The sequence below is a fragment of the Pristiophorus japonicus genome, chromosome 30 (assembly GCF_044704955.1).
Source record: "Pristiophorus japonicus isolate sPriJap1 chromosome 30, sPriJap1.hap1, whole genome shotgun sequence".
In the NCBI taxonomy this organism is placed as follows: Eukaryota; Metazoa; Chordata; class Chondrichthyes; family Pristiophoridae; genus Pristiophorus; species Pristiophorus japonicus.
Genome location: NC_092006.1, coordinates 2,657,346 through 2,673,949, shown reverse-complemented (window position 1 = coordinate 2,673,949; position 16,604 = coordinate 2,657,346). Strand labels below are relative to the sequence as shown.

Sequence of the window (16,604 nt, the reverse complement as noted above, 5' to 3'; positions counted from 1 at the left end):
GGTAAGGGCGGCAGATTTCCTTCCCTAAAGGTCTTCAGTGAACCAGATGGGTGTCATGGTCACCTTTTCTTCAGATTTATTTAATCAACCAAATTTGCCCCGGTGGGATTTGAACTCATGTCTCCGGACCATTAGTCCAGGCCTCTGGATCACTCGGCCAGTAACATCACCGCGATGCTACCATTCCCGATAGTAGACCTCAGTGTCCGTGGACCAGTGAGGGGAGAAATGAGCAGGGTCCGAGCTGCTGATCCCGATCGGAAACTCAGTACATTCACACTGGTTGAAATTGGGCCTAATAGGATGCCATATGGCATCACAAACACTCAATTGTCTGGCCACGTGAACATCAGGATTAGGAGCAGGAGTTGGCCATTCAGCCCCTTGAGCCTGCTCCACTATTTAATAAGGTCACGGCTGATCTTCGACCTCAATTCCAGCTTCCCGCCCGATCCCTCGATTCCCCTCGAATCTAAACATCTATCGATCTCCGCCTTGAATATACTCAACAACTGAGCATCCACAACCCTCTGGGGCAGAGAATTCTGAAGATTCACCTCCCTCTGAGTGAAGAACTTCCTCCTCATCTCAGTCTTTAATGGCCGACCCCTTACCCTAGACTGTGTTCTCCCTGGTTCCAGACTCCCCAGCCCGGGGCAAACATCCACCCTGCACCTACCCTGTCAATCCCCCTCAGAATCAGAATGCATTTCAATGCCTCTCATTCTTCTCCACTCCAGAGAGTATCGACCCAATCTAAACCACAGAATAGAATGGGAGAAAATTGGTAGATGAATCAACTGTTGTGGTGGGGGGGGGGGGAACATGATCCCAATTTAATTCTCTCTCTCTCTCTTTTAATCGTTGCCCTTTAGCAGTCGAGAGCGAGGAGAAAAAGGAGGCGTCCAGTCCAAAGCCGGCGGTGGCGGCGGCAAGCGTGAGCCCACAGCCAGAGAAGGCGTCCGCCCCGGCAGAGACCGCGCAGGCAAAGAGCAGCACAGTAACCCCGCCCCTGGCCCTCCCAAACCTGGCCAACATCGACCTGGGAAAAATCAGCTCAATCCTCAGCAGCCTGACGTCGGCGATGAAGAACACAGGTGAGCGATGGAGGGGCCTTTGCCAGAGCCCGGCCACACGGACAGCCACCGGTCTCGCTCCAAGGGGTGGGGCCGCAGGTTCTCTCGGAATGAGGTCTCGATAGTTGAACTGCATCAGAAGACTGCTTGTTCATTTAAAGGGTGTCCTGTCGGCCTGGCTCGTTCGGCAGCGCTCTTGCCTCCGTCAGATGTTTGTGGCTTTAAGCCCCATTCCGAGACTTGAGCAAAGAATCGAAGCCGACGCTCCAGTGTAGTAGTGGGCAAGCGCTGCGTTGGCTTAAGTGTGCGGCCCCCCTTGGCCCTTTCTAGTGGTTCAGGTGGCTGTTGAAGATTCCCCATGGGCATTACCTGAAGAAAAGCAGAGGGGGTTCTTGTGTCCTCTCCATCATTCCACCCTCCGTTAACACCACCATTACAGCAAGTTGCTCATCTCATTACCCGTGGGATCTTGCTTTGTGAGTTTTTTGCGAGCTGAGATATGGTGCTCGATAAACACACGCCCATATTTTATTTGAGTGTGATTGCTGGGAGTCGGGGACGAGCGATCCTTCAGTTATTTGGGCGCAATAAATGAAATGCATCCTCGAAATGGGTTTGGTCAGTCTGCAGGAAAAAGATGGCCCAATTCTGCACTAATCACCAAATTTGTCAATCTGAGAGGGACACGGAAAGGTCGACAAGGGAAATTGTCACGCTGTTGTGCCCCCTGTCTGAGTCCCGTTACTGGGGCAAAGTAGAGGAAGCTTTACTCTGCCTTTAATGTGGGCTAGACCTGATTTGAGAGTGCTAAAGAGTGCCACCGGACCCCCCCCCCACCCCTCCCGCAACATCTTTCCCTTATTTAAAGCTGGGCTACAGTTTAAAAACCAGACCGAGCTACAAAATAAAACCTGTGCCTTTGTTTTCTGTGTGTCAGTGAAGCCCCGGCCTAACAAGGAACCCTGAATTACAGCAAATTGCTCACTAGATTATGTTGGGTTGATCAGCATGGTATCTCCTCACCTCTGAAATGTGGGAAAGCACCACACTGCCTGCAGCCTTAAAACTACTGTTCGCTATTTATTCATATACTTGAGCAGAAAAATAGGCATGATACAATTTAGTACAGAATCCAGTTCTGTTCTTTGGTTGACTTTAAAATCCAAGACAGTGTCCATAATTCTTGCAACACCCTCTTGGCAACACCGTCTCGATAATGCAGACTTGAGATGATTTGTGACAGAGTTCCTATTCTCCTCAGTGCAAAAAAAAAAAGAGGCTCGGTGAATAGCAGACTATAGATCCCGAGAAAGAACCTGGATTTAGAAGCAGTCCCTTCTGAAGATCCTCCTTAACAAAAGACGTCTGATCAGGTATCCCACCACAGTAAACAATGGGTTCACGATCCAGGAGATATTCGTTGATGTCCACAGTTTGATAACCAACAGCCGTCACTAGGATGTATTGGCATTAACAGTTGCTGTGGGGGAAATATCTGGACGCTAACGGCGATGGCCATCCAAGGGCAATTGGATCAATACTTGAAGGGGGAAAAAATTGCAGGGCTGTGGGGAAAGAGCAGGGGGGAGTGGGACTAACTGAGCTGCTCTTCGACAGAGCCTGCGCAGACTTGATGGGCCGAATGGCCGTCTGCTGTGCTGTGCGATTCTATCATTCTATGGATTGACCAGTTTGGAAAAGATGTACCAATTGAGTTTTTCGTTAACAAGTTCAATCAGTAAAGGGCATCGCAGTAATGCAACTGGCTGAAGCCATTTTTAATTTGGTTTTATCCTATCTAAAAATCACAACATATATTTTTTTTAAAAACAAAGACTGATTCCTGGGATGGGAGGATTGTCCTATGAGGAGAGATTGAGCAGACTAGACTGATATTCTCCAGAGTTTAGAAGAATGAGAGGTGATCTCATTGAAACATACAACATTCTTACAGGGTTCGACAGGGTAGATGCAGGGAGGGTGTTTCCCCTGGGCTGGGGAGTCTAGAACCAGGGGTCTCTCAGTCTCAGAATAAGGGGTCAGCCATTTAGGACTGAGATGAGGAGGAATTTCTTCACTCGGGGTTGTGAATCTTTGGAATACTCTGCCCCAGAGGGACGTGGAGGCTCAGTCCTTGAGTATATTCAAGGCTGAGATCGATAGATTTTTGGATATTAAGGAATCGAGGGATATGGGGACAGAGCAGGAAGGTGGAGTTGAGGTAGAAGATCAGCCGTGATCTCATTGAATGGCGGAGCAGGCTCGAGGGGCCGAAAGGCTGACTCCTGCTCCTAATTCTTATGTTCCTATATTCGGAGTTCAAATGAGGAAATGTCGATTTTGGCCTCGGCTTACACCTGTAGAGAGCTTCTAACTGCAACCGGGAAAAAAACCTGCCTTCGAATTCTGTCCGTCCATGATTTAAAATTGGTCTCCTCAGCAATTATTTTGTGGGAGTGGAGATAAAAGAAACCTTCTGGAAATACAATTATTTGTTGCCGGGCAAGAAAACATTCCATGTAAAAGTTGAAGATCAGCCTTGATGTCATTGAACGGTGGAGCAGGCTCGAGGGGCCGCGTGGCCCCCTCCTGCTCTTGGTTCTTGTGTTTGATTTCCAAGAGCCCCGTCTTTGTGGGTGTCTGCTTTTTCAGTTTTTACCCGTCGGCAGTGTTTATCCCTGTGTCCTTTAGGAGTCGGATCAGTTAGTAACAGTGGTCAGGAAGCGGATCAGGATACACTGAGTTTTACTTTGTCCTTGCTTGGCGACTTGAATTTGTTGTGCACAGATGCGGACTAGATGGGAGCTGGCCGTCCAATTGTTTGAGAAGTCTGTGTAGGTAGTCGCCACAGTTTCTCTTCTTGTAATGGCGTCACAGGTAGGTTCGGATAAATCTCCAAGCTATTGCTGCACGTTGATCCAAAATTCTTCGTTAAAAATGTGCCTGATTTCTCTTTCCGGTGTTTTGACAGCGCAAGGGGTCTGTAAATCTAGCCAGAGCCAGACGGAAAATGCTAATATTCCAGGGCCCTGGGTAGGATTTCAGCAAAATGTAATGTTGAGCAAGTGAAATGTTTTGTGCCCTGCTTACTTGAACGGCAACGAGCAAGAGTTCGGCTCTTTCAAACGTGGGTCGCGTCTGGAGCAGTCGGGCGAAGTTCTGTGGCTTGGCAGCAATTTGAGGGGCTGTATTAAGAGCTCCGCACAAGAACGACCTTATGTTGGCACCGATATTGTCATTAGTGACGCCAGTCTCTGCTGGGCGGGCGGAGCTCAGCCGACAGCAATTGAAGAGCTACAACTGGCCCTGGTGCTCCTGGGAAGGTGGGGGCGGAGGTGGCAGGGCAGTTTATGGAGGAGTGGGAGTAAATCAGACAACATCCTGCTCCTCATCGCTATCCATTGACTTCTGCTGATTGGGAGAGGACAGGATCAGGCCTCGCGTTAATCCCGCCCCCCCGGCCGCCATAGTCACGTAACCTTTCGAAGTTGCCCTTAGGTGATGTACTGGAGGGCAGAAAGTCAGCACCTGTTTCCTCCCCCCCCCCGCCCCCCAGCACGTATCAGCACGTTTGTAGTGACAACCAGGGGTCACAGTCTAAGGATAAGGGGTAAGCCATTTAGGACCGAGATGAGGAGAAACTTCTTCACCCAGAGAATTGTGAACCTGTGGAATTCTCTACCACAGAAAGTTGTTGAGGCTAATTTACTAAATATATTCAAAAAGGAGTTAGATGTAGTCCTTACTACTAGGGGGATCAAGGGGTATGGCGAGAACGCAGGAATGGGGTACTGAAGTTGTATGTTCAGCCTGAACTCATTGAATGGCGGTGCAGGCTCGAATGTTTCTATGTTTCTATGACAACATGGGTATCACACTTCACACTAGCGATGAGGAAAGATTGGACAGGCGAGCTTCGTTTTCTTTGGAACAGAGGAGACTGAGGGAGACCTGATTGAGATGTATAAAATTATGAGGGGCCTGGATAGAGTGGATATAAAGGGCCTATTTCTCTTGGCAGAGGGGTCAACAATCAAGGGGCATAGATTTAAAGTAATTGGGAGGTTTAGAGGGGATTTGAGGGGAAATGTCTTCACCCAGTGGGTGGTGGGGGCCTGGAACTCACTGCATGAAAGGGTGGTGGAGGTAGAAACCCTCACCACATTTAAAAAGTACTTGGATGTGCACTTGAAGTGCTGCAACTTACAGGGCTATGGACTGAGAGCTGGAAAGTGGGATGAGGCTGGATAGCTCTTGGTCGGCCGGCGCAGACACGATGGGCCGAAATGGCCTCCTTCTGAGCTGTAAATGTCTATGATTCAGTGTAACGTTTTACATCAGACGGCATCAATTAAGCATTACTCGTTCGTCCTGCGAAGGATTAAACTGCACTGAAACCTCGTCTAATCGTTATACAACTCTTGTTGCTGCGTTATGTTGCTCAACCTGTTTTGTTACTGAACTTGGCCCATTTTCCTTCTCTCTCCCTCTGTCTGCAGTTAGCCCAGTAATCGGTCAAGCGTCCGTGCTTGCCGTGACGTCAGCGGCTCCTTCCGGCACGCAGCTCAATAGCGGCCTAAAGGTCCCCGTTCAGAAGCCGTCTCCGGTTGCTCCCAATCCCCTGGCCAGCCTGCTGTCAAAGGTCGAACTAACTCCGGAGAGCATCCTGTCGGCGCTCAGCAAGACCCAGGGGCCCTCTGCTCCAGCTCTGCAAGGTAAAGCTAGGGAACTGTGCGGAAACCATCGGATCAGGCCCTGGTTCCTGCTCCCTGCCCATTGGACTGTGCCCAGCACCTCTCGATACTCGAGTCCCTGAGATTGGTAACTCATAGGCAGTCCCTCGAAACGAGGATGACTTGCTTCCACGCCAAAAAAGGATGAGTTCACAGGTGTTTCAATGAAGGACCCGATGTTCCAGTCCTGAACTACATCCTGAAGGGTGGAAGATGCCTGTGCGTGGATTTTTTTTAACGTGTGGTAGCCATTGCACGCCAGCCACCACACGGGCTTGACAGAGCGAGGTCTTGGTCCAGTGGCAAGGGTTAACCAGGACAAGACCAACTCTGCTGCACGGACCTAGTGCGCGCACATATCACAGTGTGGGCTGGCCCGTGCTGCCCCTGGACCCGAACTCGATCACGTCCCTCCACAATCTCTCGCCGCTCCTTCGCCCCCGACCTCGCCGCTCCTGCTGTATCTGCCCACGCTCCAATCACCGACCTGGACCTTGATGACGTCACTCTTCGTTGCTGTCTCCCTCGCACTGGCCCCGAGGTCTCCACGCCACTCCTTTTATTGTTAACTGGGGGAGAGGCATTACTCCCGTTCACCCTACTCGGGGGGGCCCCCCCCCCCGGCTTATTCCTCCTAATATGCATCATCCTCAGGCTCATTGCACCTTTTCCTACTGTCCCAGACTCCAAATCTGAGAAGCTCTGTCTCTCTATTATCCACAGGTTTTTAACACTGGATTTTGGTGTCACCTACCTATTTTTTTCTTTATTTTGCTGCTCACTTATTCTTTTGAACCTTGGTCATCTCCTGCACTATGGGCCCTGTGTTTCTCAATACATTTTTAAAAATTGCAGAATTAAATTGGCTGCATTGCAGTCCTTGAAATAATCCCTAGAATTTGTGGCCAAAGGCTTCCAGTTTGGTTCATTCTCCACCTGTCAGGATTGCCTATTGTGACCACAGGTCCAAGCTACTTGGCAGTGTTTCAGCTGCTTTTCTGAGCAATTATGTTCTCAACCATCCACTAGGTGGTGTAGCTCAGGATGATGGAACCACTGCTGCAATATTGGCCTCCATTTGTGCAAGTGAGCCTCCTCAGCATAAAGAGTTGTTGCTCGTTGAAGTCTGCAGCACGTCCGCTCACCTGCTCTCCCCTTCAAATCCTACCAAAGCTTTGCGCCCCCATATCTCCTCCAGCCCCCTGCATCTTGCTTCTGTTACCTCCAGCCTCGACTTTCCCAACGCTCTCCTGGTCAGCCTCCCAACTTCCATAAACGTAAGTTTGTCCATAACTGGCTACAAGTTCCGCTCACTTCACACACACACCGCCCCCCCCCCCTTCTGCTCGCTGACCTACATCGGCTCCCTGACCACCAATACCTCAAATTCACACCCTTGTACTCCAACCACGCTGTGGCCTCGCCTCTTCCCTGTCTCAGCAATCTCTTCCAGCCCCACAACCCTCTGAGAACTCTGTGCTCCTCCAATTCTAGCCTCTTGTGTATCCCTGACTCCCCTCACCCAACCACTGGCTGTCTCGGCCCTAAGCTTTGGAATTCCCTCCCAAAACCTCACCACCTCTCTCCTCATTTAAGACACTCTTTAAAGCCTACTTTGTTGACCAAGACTTTGGTTGCCTGTCCCAATATCGCCTCCTTTGACACTGTGTCAATTTTTTTGTCTGATTGTGCTCCTGTGAAGCACCTTGGGACGTTTTACTACGTTAAAGGCACGATATAAATTTATCCCTCATTCTTCTGATTTGACTCTACTATGTACACAGCCTTCCCCTCTCTATCTCCTCCCACCCTCCCATTGGTGACTGAGCCATTAGAGCTTAGAAACCAATCTGACATCTTTTCCCACCTTCAAAGCCTCCACAAAGTTTTCAAGTACCTTTCCCCCCCCCCCAACTCCTCCTCAGAATCTAACCACCCCTCCCTCTTGTGAAGCACTTCCGGGTGTTTTGCTGTGGTTAAGTTACTGTATAGGTGCGAGTTGTTGAGATGGACACAGAAAAACACAAAACAAAGGGCACTTAAAGTTTTTAAACTGAACAACTTTAGCCTATTGCCTGTTATTTTTTTCTGGAGCCAGAGTGAAAGGTTTAAAAATGAGTCTACCAAAAAAAAAACGTACTGAAATATTCTTTTTTTTCTCTCTCCCCTGTTACTAGGTCTCTCGTCATTGCTTCAGAGCGTGACAGGAAGCACTTCTGTCCCATCCAGCAGCTCAACTCCAAACACTTCTACCCCAGCAGTGACGAACATCACCAGTCCAATGGACAGAAATGTTCCCCTTATTAATGCCAGTGCTCAGTCTTTGATCCAAGGGCTTATCGGTTGCTCTCCCAATTCACCTGCATCCGACGTCTCCTCTGTTTCTTCAGTGAACTCGGCCCCGGTAAACCATAGCCCTGCTCTGTCCAGTACAAGCCTGAAGGCACCGGCCAGCATGACCGTCCTCGAGAGCTCCCTTCGTAGCACCGCCCTTGCGTCGAGAGGAAGCTCGGCCAATCAGAAGGCGTCCGCCGAGGCAGTCGCGGCCGAAACCGAGGCAGAGCCCTCCTCGCCGTCGAGTTTGGAGTTGAAAATCCACAACTTTCTGAAGGTTAATCCGGGCTTCAAGGCCCTGGATCTGAATATCCCCCTTCTCAGCAATCTGGGCCCCAGTGACTCCAAGGGTCTGCTGCAGCCCGCCGAAGGAAGCCGTAACCCCAGCAGCGCCATACTCGACAACCAGGATGGCACGCCGGTCCGGGACGAGCGGGGTGGAACTCCAACCCAGGACGAAATAATGGACAAACCAGCAACCCCAGGCACTATTGATCCCATGTCCTTGTTGTCTAAGCTAATCAGCCCCCCGTCCTCTTCCACCAGCAGCTCAATCTCCCCCCCGCTTTCCCTCCCACAAAACAGAGATTCTGGTTACTCAGAGATTTCCAATACAGTGCCTTCTTACCAAAGCAACGCTTCATATAACCGGGGAAGGGGTCCATTCCCTTCCTCCTACAAGCCCTCGGAGATGTGGGAGGACTCTTCTCCCCACAGAGACTCCCCTCAAGAACAATTTTACCCGGGTGAATCCTGCACTGATTTTGACTATGCCGGACCTCCCCCTTCAGTTTCCAATCTGGTGAAGCAGCCCCCGAAATCCATCCTCAAACCCAATAAGCCGGCAGATCAGATGCAGAGTCCCAATGAGTACCAGTCCATTGCTGCCAGTTACAGCCGCCTAAAGTCTGTGTTCTCTAAGCCCATGAAATCCATCCTCAAGAAGCAGGAGGTTTATGGCAGTAGGTCAAATAGTAGCCGAGGGTTTGGGGACGATGATCAGGGGGGCGAGCTCGAGAACCTGCCTTCACCCGGTCAAAACAATCAGTTCTTCCGCTCCGAGTCTAATAACATCATACTGCAGCCCTCCTTCTCCGATTTATCGCGCTCCGGGACGCTTCAGAAAGCATTTTCTGACTCTCTGTGTTCTGCCCCTTCCCGCCAGCCTTCCTCCTCACAAAGTGTGGCGCCTGGCCCTTTTAGCCGTGCCACCAGCATCGAAAAAGCTGTAACGCTAGGCTCTCCTGTGTCGGCCACTTCGACCATAGAGTTTAAAAACATGCTAAAGAATGCCTCTCGCAGGCCGACTGACGACAAGCCTTTAGAAAGCCCCATTAGCCCGGCTCCAACGGCAGGCATGTGCGAGAAAGGGAACCCAGCGTCGTTTGGGCAGCCTGGGATTGCGGAGAATGCAGAAGGGGAGCAGCATTGCATAGAGACTCGTATATCGACATCCGATTTACCCGAGGGCATGGAGGAGAAAGGAGCCCCCATAGAGACACTAGGTTCCAGCACCCCGTCAGCTGGGAGGCTGATGTTTGGAGAGCCCATTCAGACCCTGGACTCCAGCCGAGGGTCAGGCAGAGGCAATATGAGCCACGGGAGAGGGGGGTCCAGGAGCAGTTGGTTTGAGCAGAGCGAAAGCATTTCAGACTTTGACGACGATTCCTCCGCCATTGACGTCTCTGAGATGTCCCAAGGCGTCCCTCCCAGTTTTAGAAACCAGTTTGAAGAGCACCGACTCCAGTTCCCAGACACTTCAAACAGCTTCAGACCCAACAGCTTTAACCCCCCCTTTGAGAGGCAGACCCCGCAGATTGGGCCTCCCCCCGGTGCGCTGCACGATCACATTGGGCCGCCCCCCGTCCCATCCCGCGACCACATTGGGCATCCGCCTGGGCCCCCGCCAGACCACGTGCTCGCCCCGTGCCCCCCACAGGATCACATCGGGCCGCCGCCTCCTGTTCCCCTGCGGGATATTGGACTGCCGCCTGGACCCCCGCGAGATCACATAGGTCTGCCGCCCGGACCGCCTCCTGTTTCACACGATCACTTGGGCCCTCCTGGCCCACCGCAGGAGCATATCGGTGTCTCGTCGGGTTCCCTCCGAGACCACGGTTCATTCCCTGGTCCTCCTCAAGACCACAGTGGCCCACCTCCCGTTCCTTCCCACGAGCAAATTGGGCCGCCGCCCCGGGACCACGTTGGACCCCCTCCTGGGACACCCGTTGACCACATTGGGCCGCCCTCTGGCCCTCCACCCGACCGCTTTGGCCCTGGTCTCCCGCCCGGACCCCCTCCTCGGGATCACCTGGGCCCCCCTCCTCGGGATCACCTTGTACCTCCTCCTGGACCCCCTGTGCCTCCTCCGGGCCCCCCTCCCCGGGAACACCTGGGCCCCCCTCCGGGCCCCCCTCCCCGGGATCACCTCGGGCCGCCTCCCATTCCCCCTCCCGGCCCGCCTCCTGGTCCCCCTCCGCGGGACCATCTTGGGCCGCCTCCTGGCTCCCTTTCCCAGGATCACCTCGTGCCGCCTCCCGTCCCTCCTCCGAGAGATCAGCTTGGCCCTCCTCCTGTCCCTCCTTTACAGGACCTCCTCGGTCCACTACCCGGCTCTCCAAGAGACCTCCTTGGCCCATTAGCTGGACCCCCAAGAGAACTTCTTGGCTTACTCCCGTGCCCCCCAAGAGAATTCCTTGGCTTACCCAATCGGCCTCCGATGCAAAGGTCTCTGAGGGATTACTATGGGCCACCCTTTGGACCCCAACGAGACTACAGTGGTCCCGGTAGATTCTTTAACAGAGACTTCAGAGGGTCCTTCAGGCCTCGAGAACCTTATCAAAGCGGAAAACGGCCCGGCCTGCCATTTGGGAGTCCCCCTTTTTCCAACGCTCCTAAACGACCGTACATGCCTCCGCGGTACTGAAAAAAACAAGGAAAGCAGCAGACGAGACGTGAACGTTCTGTACTGGGGATTATGTGAAACACTTCATCTCTGGCCCTCGCTCGCCGAGCAGCCCTGTGGTCATAGTGGCAAAAGTCCAGCATGGTGCTTTTTAGGTCATCTACATGTCTTTTGTGTCTGAGTCTGTTCTCCCTCCCGGTTCCTCTCCCCGTTCCGTCTGCCCCTGCCCAAAGTTGACCTGCTGTGCGAGGTCAAAGCTATCTAATAAGGGTAATCTTTCACTACAGTGTCATTACAAACTACTGCACGGCAAGGTTCTGTCGAAAGAGCCTTCAGCGATGCAGAGCAAGTCTTTCTCGGAGCTAGACAACCATTTACTTTGACACAAAGTAAAACTTTTATATTGATGCAAAAATCGTCATACAATACAGTCTTAAGACGCTGTAGCCTCTCTCCAGATCCTTTGCTATTTTGTGTTCTGTTTTTAAATTACAGTTTTACTTTTTGTACCAGTTGCGGAGAGGGGGAAAAAAGTGGTTAAACGCAAATGTCTCTGTCGTCATTGAAAGTGTTTATGAAGATGCCCTCCCCTCCCCGATTACTCGTGCGTCAAGTTTCAGCACCAGACTTTTTTTTTTTGAATACCTGACCCCACGCTGTGTTGACTTTGTGTCACGGGCGCCATCAACCTGTCTAGGGCAGCCTCACTCGTTGCTTGCATCAGTCGACTTTGGCGGGAGTGTGTAGCCCAGGGAGTTGTTCCATTTACACTGCACACTTTGGGGGGATGGATTATTCCTAGTGCCAATCACTAAGCTTTTTTGAAAACACATCGCCCTGTGCAACTTCAGCTTACGAGTAATGAGATCAACCCTTGTGTCGATTGTGTGATACTTCGATGTAGGAAGTTTTTATTTCATAAAAGAGGAAGCTTCTCCCACGCCATCTAATTTCTTTCTCCACAGCACCTCCTTCGGACTCACAGGATGGAGCGTCTTCCCTCCCCTTTGGCATAGCCCGTGCTGCCCCGTTAGGTGCCAAGGAGGGGGGGGGGGGCGGAGAGAGGCGAGCACGCTTATGACGGAATGAGAAGCGCACTGCCCTGCTTGTCCTTCCCAGAAGTGGGGATGGCGGAAGGTGCTCCATCTGATGAGCCTGGTCTGAGGGGAAAAAAAACACAAGCGAGACTCCGGCAATCAAGGCAAGAAGATTAAACGCGCAGCGGGCCAGGACTGGAGCCTGTGGCCGCAGTCGCCCATTGGGGCTCCCAGGCCACAATGAGATTTGCAGTGTTTCTAATGATAGCGTAGTTTAAAAAAAAAAATTCAATTCACGTCATTGGTCTACGAAAAGATGGTAGCTCCTTGGAATAAACGTTCCTCGGGCATATGACGAGCTTTTTATAATAGACTGAACAAGCAGTGCTACTAGAAGGCCACATCAAAACCTAAATTTTGTGCAGCTTATTAAGAGTTTGATTACTTCTGCCCCGAGGCTGGTGGAACAGTTGATCAGCAGTTAAGCTAACCATTGTAATTTTTGTTTGCCTTTTTTTTTCTCCTTTGACTCATTCTGTACCAGTCACTGTTTTTGTCAGACTGACATGCTTAACCTGGAGGGGGGAGCGAGCGCCTTGCAGACTTGACACTTGTTATATATTTAAAGAAATAAATGGTGAGGAAGGGAGGAAAGAGAAACGTGGGGAGGTACGGGTGGTTAGTGGGGAGGTGGGTGGGGAGGGGGGGAAATGACACCAAGCAGTGACTGGGAACAGCTTTGTAAAACAGTGACACTTATCACCAGTCTGTTTCAGAGCTCGTCTTTTGCTTACTTGAAGGTGACTTTGAAGAAATAAAATGAATCGAGGTGGATACAGTGTAACCAGACTTGGTTCCATATAAATCCAGTTCACGCTGAAACTGAAGACTGAATCGCTGTGTTAGTAACTGAGTTTTGACTTTTTTGGAGAAATATATCTATACATGGATATATGCACGCATGCACACACACACACACACACACACCTTTGATGATTACTCCCAGATGAAATGTACAATGTTGTATGTAGCAAGAGAGAAAAAAAAACTTTGTTTCCTGAATTAAAAAGTGAAGATCAAGTTCTCAATTTATTTTTCTTAAGAGTTTGTAAACATTTAGCGCTTTTTTTTATTAGTTCTACACGACAAATTAAAAAAATTTGGATGCAATGTGAAGTTTAAGCTGTGAAGACCCCTTTCGAGTTGCGCAACTGGAGCTAAGTTGTGTGTACATCAACTGTGCTGATTTTGCCACCACTTCTTGCTAACGCCGTGTTTCGTGTGAATGTAACTTCACTGGAGGGAAAGGGCAACTTTATATTTCCAGTGGTTTCCAAAAAGAGAAACCTACTTCTGTAAATATGTTTGGTTAACGCATTTAGAGTGATATGTCTTCACTAACGGTGTTGGAAACAGTCAAACTCAGTGAAAGATTTGCCTGCTTTTAGAGGGAGACTGAAATGCTTTTGGAAATGACCTGTAATTACTTTAATAAAAAAAAAACTAGTCTTAATTTTTTTTTTGAGATGGATAAGGATTCAGCATTTTGCCACAAGCAGTGAACCTTTACTTAATTGAACATTACTTAAGTTGGAGGGGCCTGGTGAAATCTGTTTTCTGAAGACCTGTATAAATTTGCTTTTGTCTGCATTTGGCTCAATGTCGTAGTATTTCCCCCCCCCCCCCCCTCTGCCTAATATATAGATACATATTAAAACTGACATGTGAGGTAGCCTGGTGCAACTAAATGTGAAGCACTGTGTTCCTAATCCAAGGGTTGCAAAATCGACTTGAATTTGAACATGCCAGCCCTTATTGGGGCAAGTTTGCCATTGCTTGACTGGGTCTCACCAGCTGGTCCTCCACGTGACAGTACAGTGTACCGCCTACTGACGTGGAGAAGGATGAAGCAAAAATGCAAATTGCCCACATTGGTGACATGCTGCTGAACAATTGCAGCACTGGTGACATAGCTGCGCAAAATGCTCAGCTGGCCACTGCCCTACAATCGGATGGAATAAGCTTAGCAACAGGAAACGGTAGTCTTAAAAATAACAGGAAGGTCAAGGATTGAGATTCTAAGCCACCGGGCTGATTGTTTTTCCGATCCATTTTATGGAGTTGTGGCCACAGATTTGAATCATGTCTGTCATGTCACCGGGGTGGGGAGGGGCATTATATGCTTCTGGGGGATCTCGGCTGAGAAATAGTGTACCCTGCCTCAGATGGACGAAAGGCTGACCAATGTCTAGCCTAGTTGAAAGTGCACTGTCCATTGATGGAGTGCAGTGTGGTATAAATCAGCGTGAAGAGACCCCCAGCCCGCCAACGGTTTTCTGGATAGAAACATTCTTGCGCTCATATGTGTCCAACCACTGACAATCGTGGCTAATGCCAGGGGGAAAGTGGGCAGCAGCAACCCCGGCATTGTAGCTAATCATTTTGTGAACATTAGAAGGAGTTCCTATTGGGTGTAAATCAGTAACAAGGTCTTTGCTGAAGATCTGAATAATGGATTCATTTCGGTCAGTGAATAACTACAGAAGCCATTTTAATATGTTTTGCTACACATACGATCGGAATTTAGTACTAATTTGACACCAGAGGCACTACCACATGACATTTGTTTGGAAAGCCAGCCAGTGTGTTGGACATGGTCTGTGTTTTACAGCCCGTATTTCTATACTGTTCCAAAATATTTTATATTGCACACATTCAGCCGTTTCATCAAATAATACATAATATGCTGCTGCGAACTTTGGCTCGGAAAACAGTTAAATGGAACAAAGCTTTACCTTTTGCCTGTCAGAGTTGGCTTTCTTACAAAAAGGGAGAAGAGCTTGACGCTGCCTAATGCAATTCTAAGGAGCCAGAGCGAAGCTGTAATTGAGAAGGGTTCAAATTCCCATTTCCCTTTCCAAGCTGGTCTTTAGATTTCGTGCAGAATGTGGCTCGCAAATCAAAAATGCTCACACACTACAGTTTATTTTCTCTTTATGGCTGGGACATGCCCTCTGGTTCTGCGAACAAAGGGATAGTGCTGTTATTTTTTTCCCAACCTACTGCTCAGAAACCACCCCCTCCATCCCTGCATAGCGTATTCTTCTGTAGTTACTAGTCATCTTGCTGATGGATGTCTGCTCATTTCAACAAGATTCCGAGCTACTAGTTCCCCTCCTTCTGCTGACTGCCCCATCCAGTGTGAAACTTTGATCTTTCCCAGCACAAGAGGTTTTACTTTCCAGTTTTGGGTGGAATTTGTTTCTAATGAAGAAAATTCCCTCTAATTCCTACAAGATGTCAGCAACACCTGGACTTTTTCTGCTAATCTGGTGCCAACTTTCCTTGTTGCTGAATGTGGCTCTCCAATTCGTAAATATTTTGCACATCTGCCTCAAGTATTCAACTTTACCCATTTTGGCTCAGTGTTAATGGGACATCAGTGGCAATATAGATTTGAAGTCCCCTTCGTACATAGAATGACTGGACATTTTGTTTCATTTTTTTCCCCCTTCAAGAACAAATGTCTTCACTTTCAGTTATAAACTTGGGATACCCACTTCTGTAACTTTTACACTTTTCTGACCCAGCCTGTTCTGAATATGATACAGTTTATGAGCCAAATGCCCATGTCTACCTGCCTGTTGTTTGGAATTCAGAGCAAGTGTTGGAGGAACACTTCCCTACTTTAAATTTTCCCATGATCCATGAGGAAGACCTTGTATTGAATGGATTTGTTTAACAATGTCCCAAGAAGTCACTTTGGTTCTGTTTTAGTCGTTGGCTGTTTACTCTTTGTATCAGTCTTGCAAATTGGGGTGTAAAAGGCATAGTACTGCACACAATTGGCAGATGCCGACCTATATGATTTGCTGTTGCATCTTACAAGAGATTTCTTCTCTACATCTATATATTCTGAGAATATAGCTTAACCATTCAATCCATATTGGAGGAATACACTGAAACTGGAGCTCCAGGTCACTTACAACAATGACTACACTCCAAAAGTACTTCATTGGCTGTAAAAGCTCTTTGAGATGTCGTGAAAGGCACTATATAAATGCAAGTCTTTATGATGTCTTCGATACTATTCAACCGTTGTGGATGCGCAAGTTGTCCAGACTTGATTATCTTTGGGTGAAGGGAGATTGTAAAGTATTTTGACATCTTTCATCTCAGCTGTGATTATTCACCACCAGCGTTGAGTGTGGGAGTTACGAATTCACTGCTAAATCTATTATTGTGAAGTAACCTCTGGCTGAACTTTGGAAAGTGCCATCTTCCCATCAAGAGACTCAAAAAACTGGTCTACTAATTGATCAGAACTTTGGACTCAAGTTTTTATTCAGGATCATGTACAACTTTTTTCTTATGCCATTCCTTTGGGCAGTAGACCTACCCACTTCTAAAGACTCATTTCAATTTTCAGATTAATATTCTTTAACTACTGCTTGAAAGAATCCTATAAGCATTCAAAATCGACATGGCTGCCAGGATTTGTTGAGAGGATGGAAGGTTA

The 16,604-nt window shown here is 49.1% G+C and overlaps 1 protein-coding gene across 3 annotated transcripts in view; it reads left to right on the top strand.

Moving 5' to 3' along the window:
- Window positions 1-12,744, top strand: part of LOC139240150 (regulation of nuclear pre-mRNA domain-containing protein 2-like) — an 86,350-nt gene extending 73,606 nt beyond the window's left edge. For all 3 annotated transcript variants that reach the window (XM_070868534.1, XM_070868533.1, XM_070868532.1), the window contains exons 9-11: window positions 876-1,097; window positions 5,576-5,791; window positions 7,987-12,744. In XM_070868534.1, the coding sequence (XP_070724635.1) occupies window positions 876-1,097; window positions 5,576-5,791; window positions 7,987-11,069 (3,521 nt within the window). In that variant the 3' untranslated portion in view covers window positions 11,070-12,744. The remainder of the gene's footprint in view (window positions 1-875; window positions 1,098-5,575; window positions 5,792-7,986) is intronic.
- The last annotated feature ends 3,860 nt before the right edge of the window (window positions 12,745-16,604 follow it).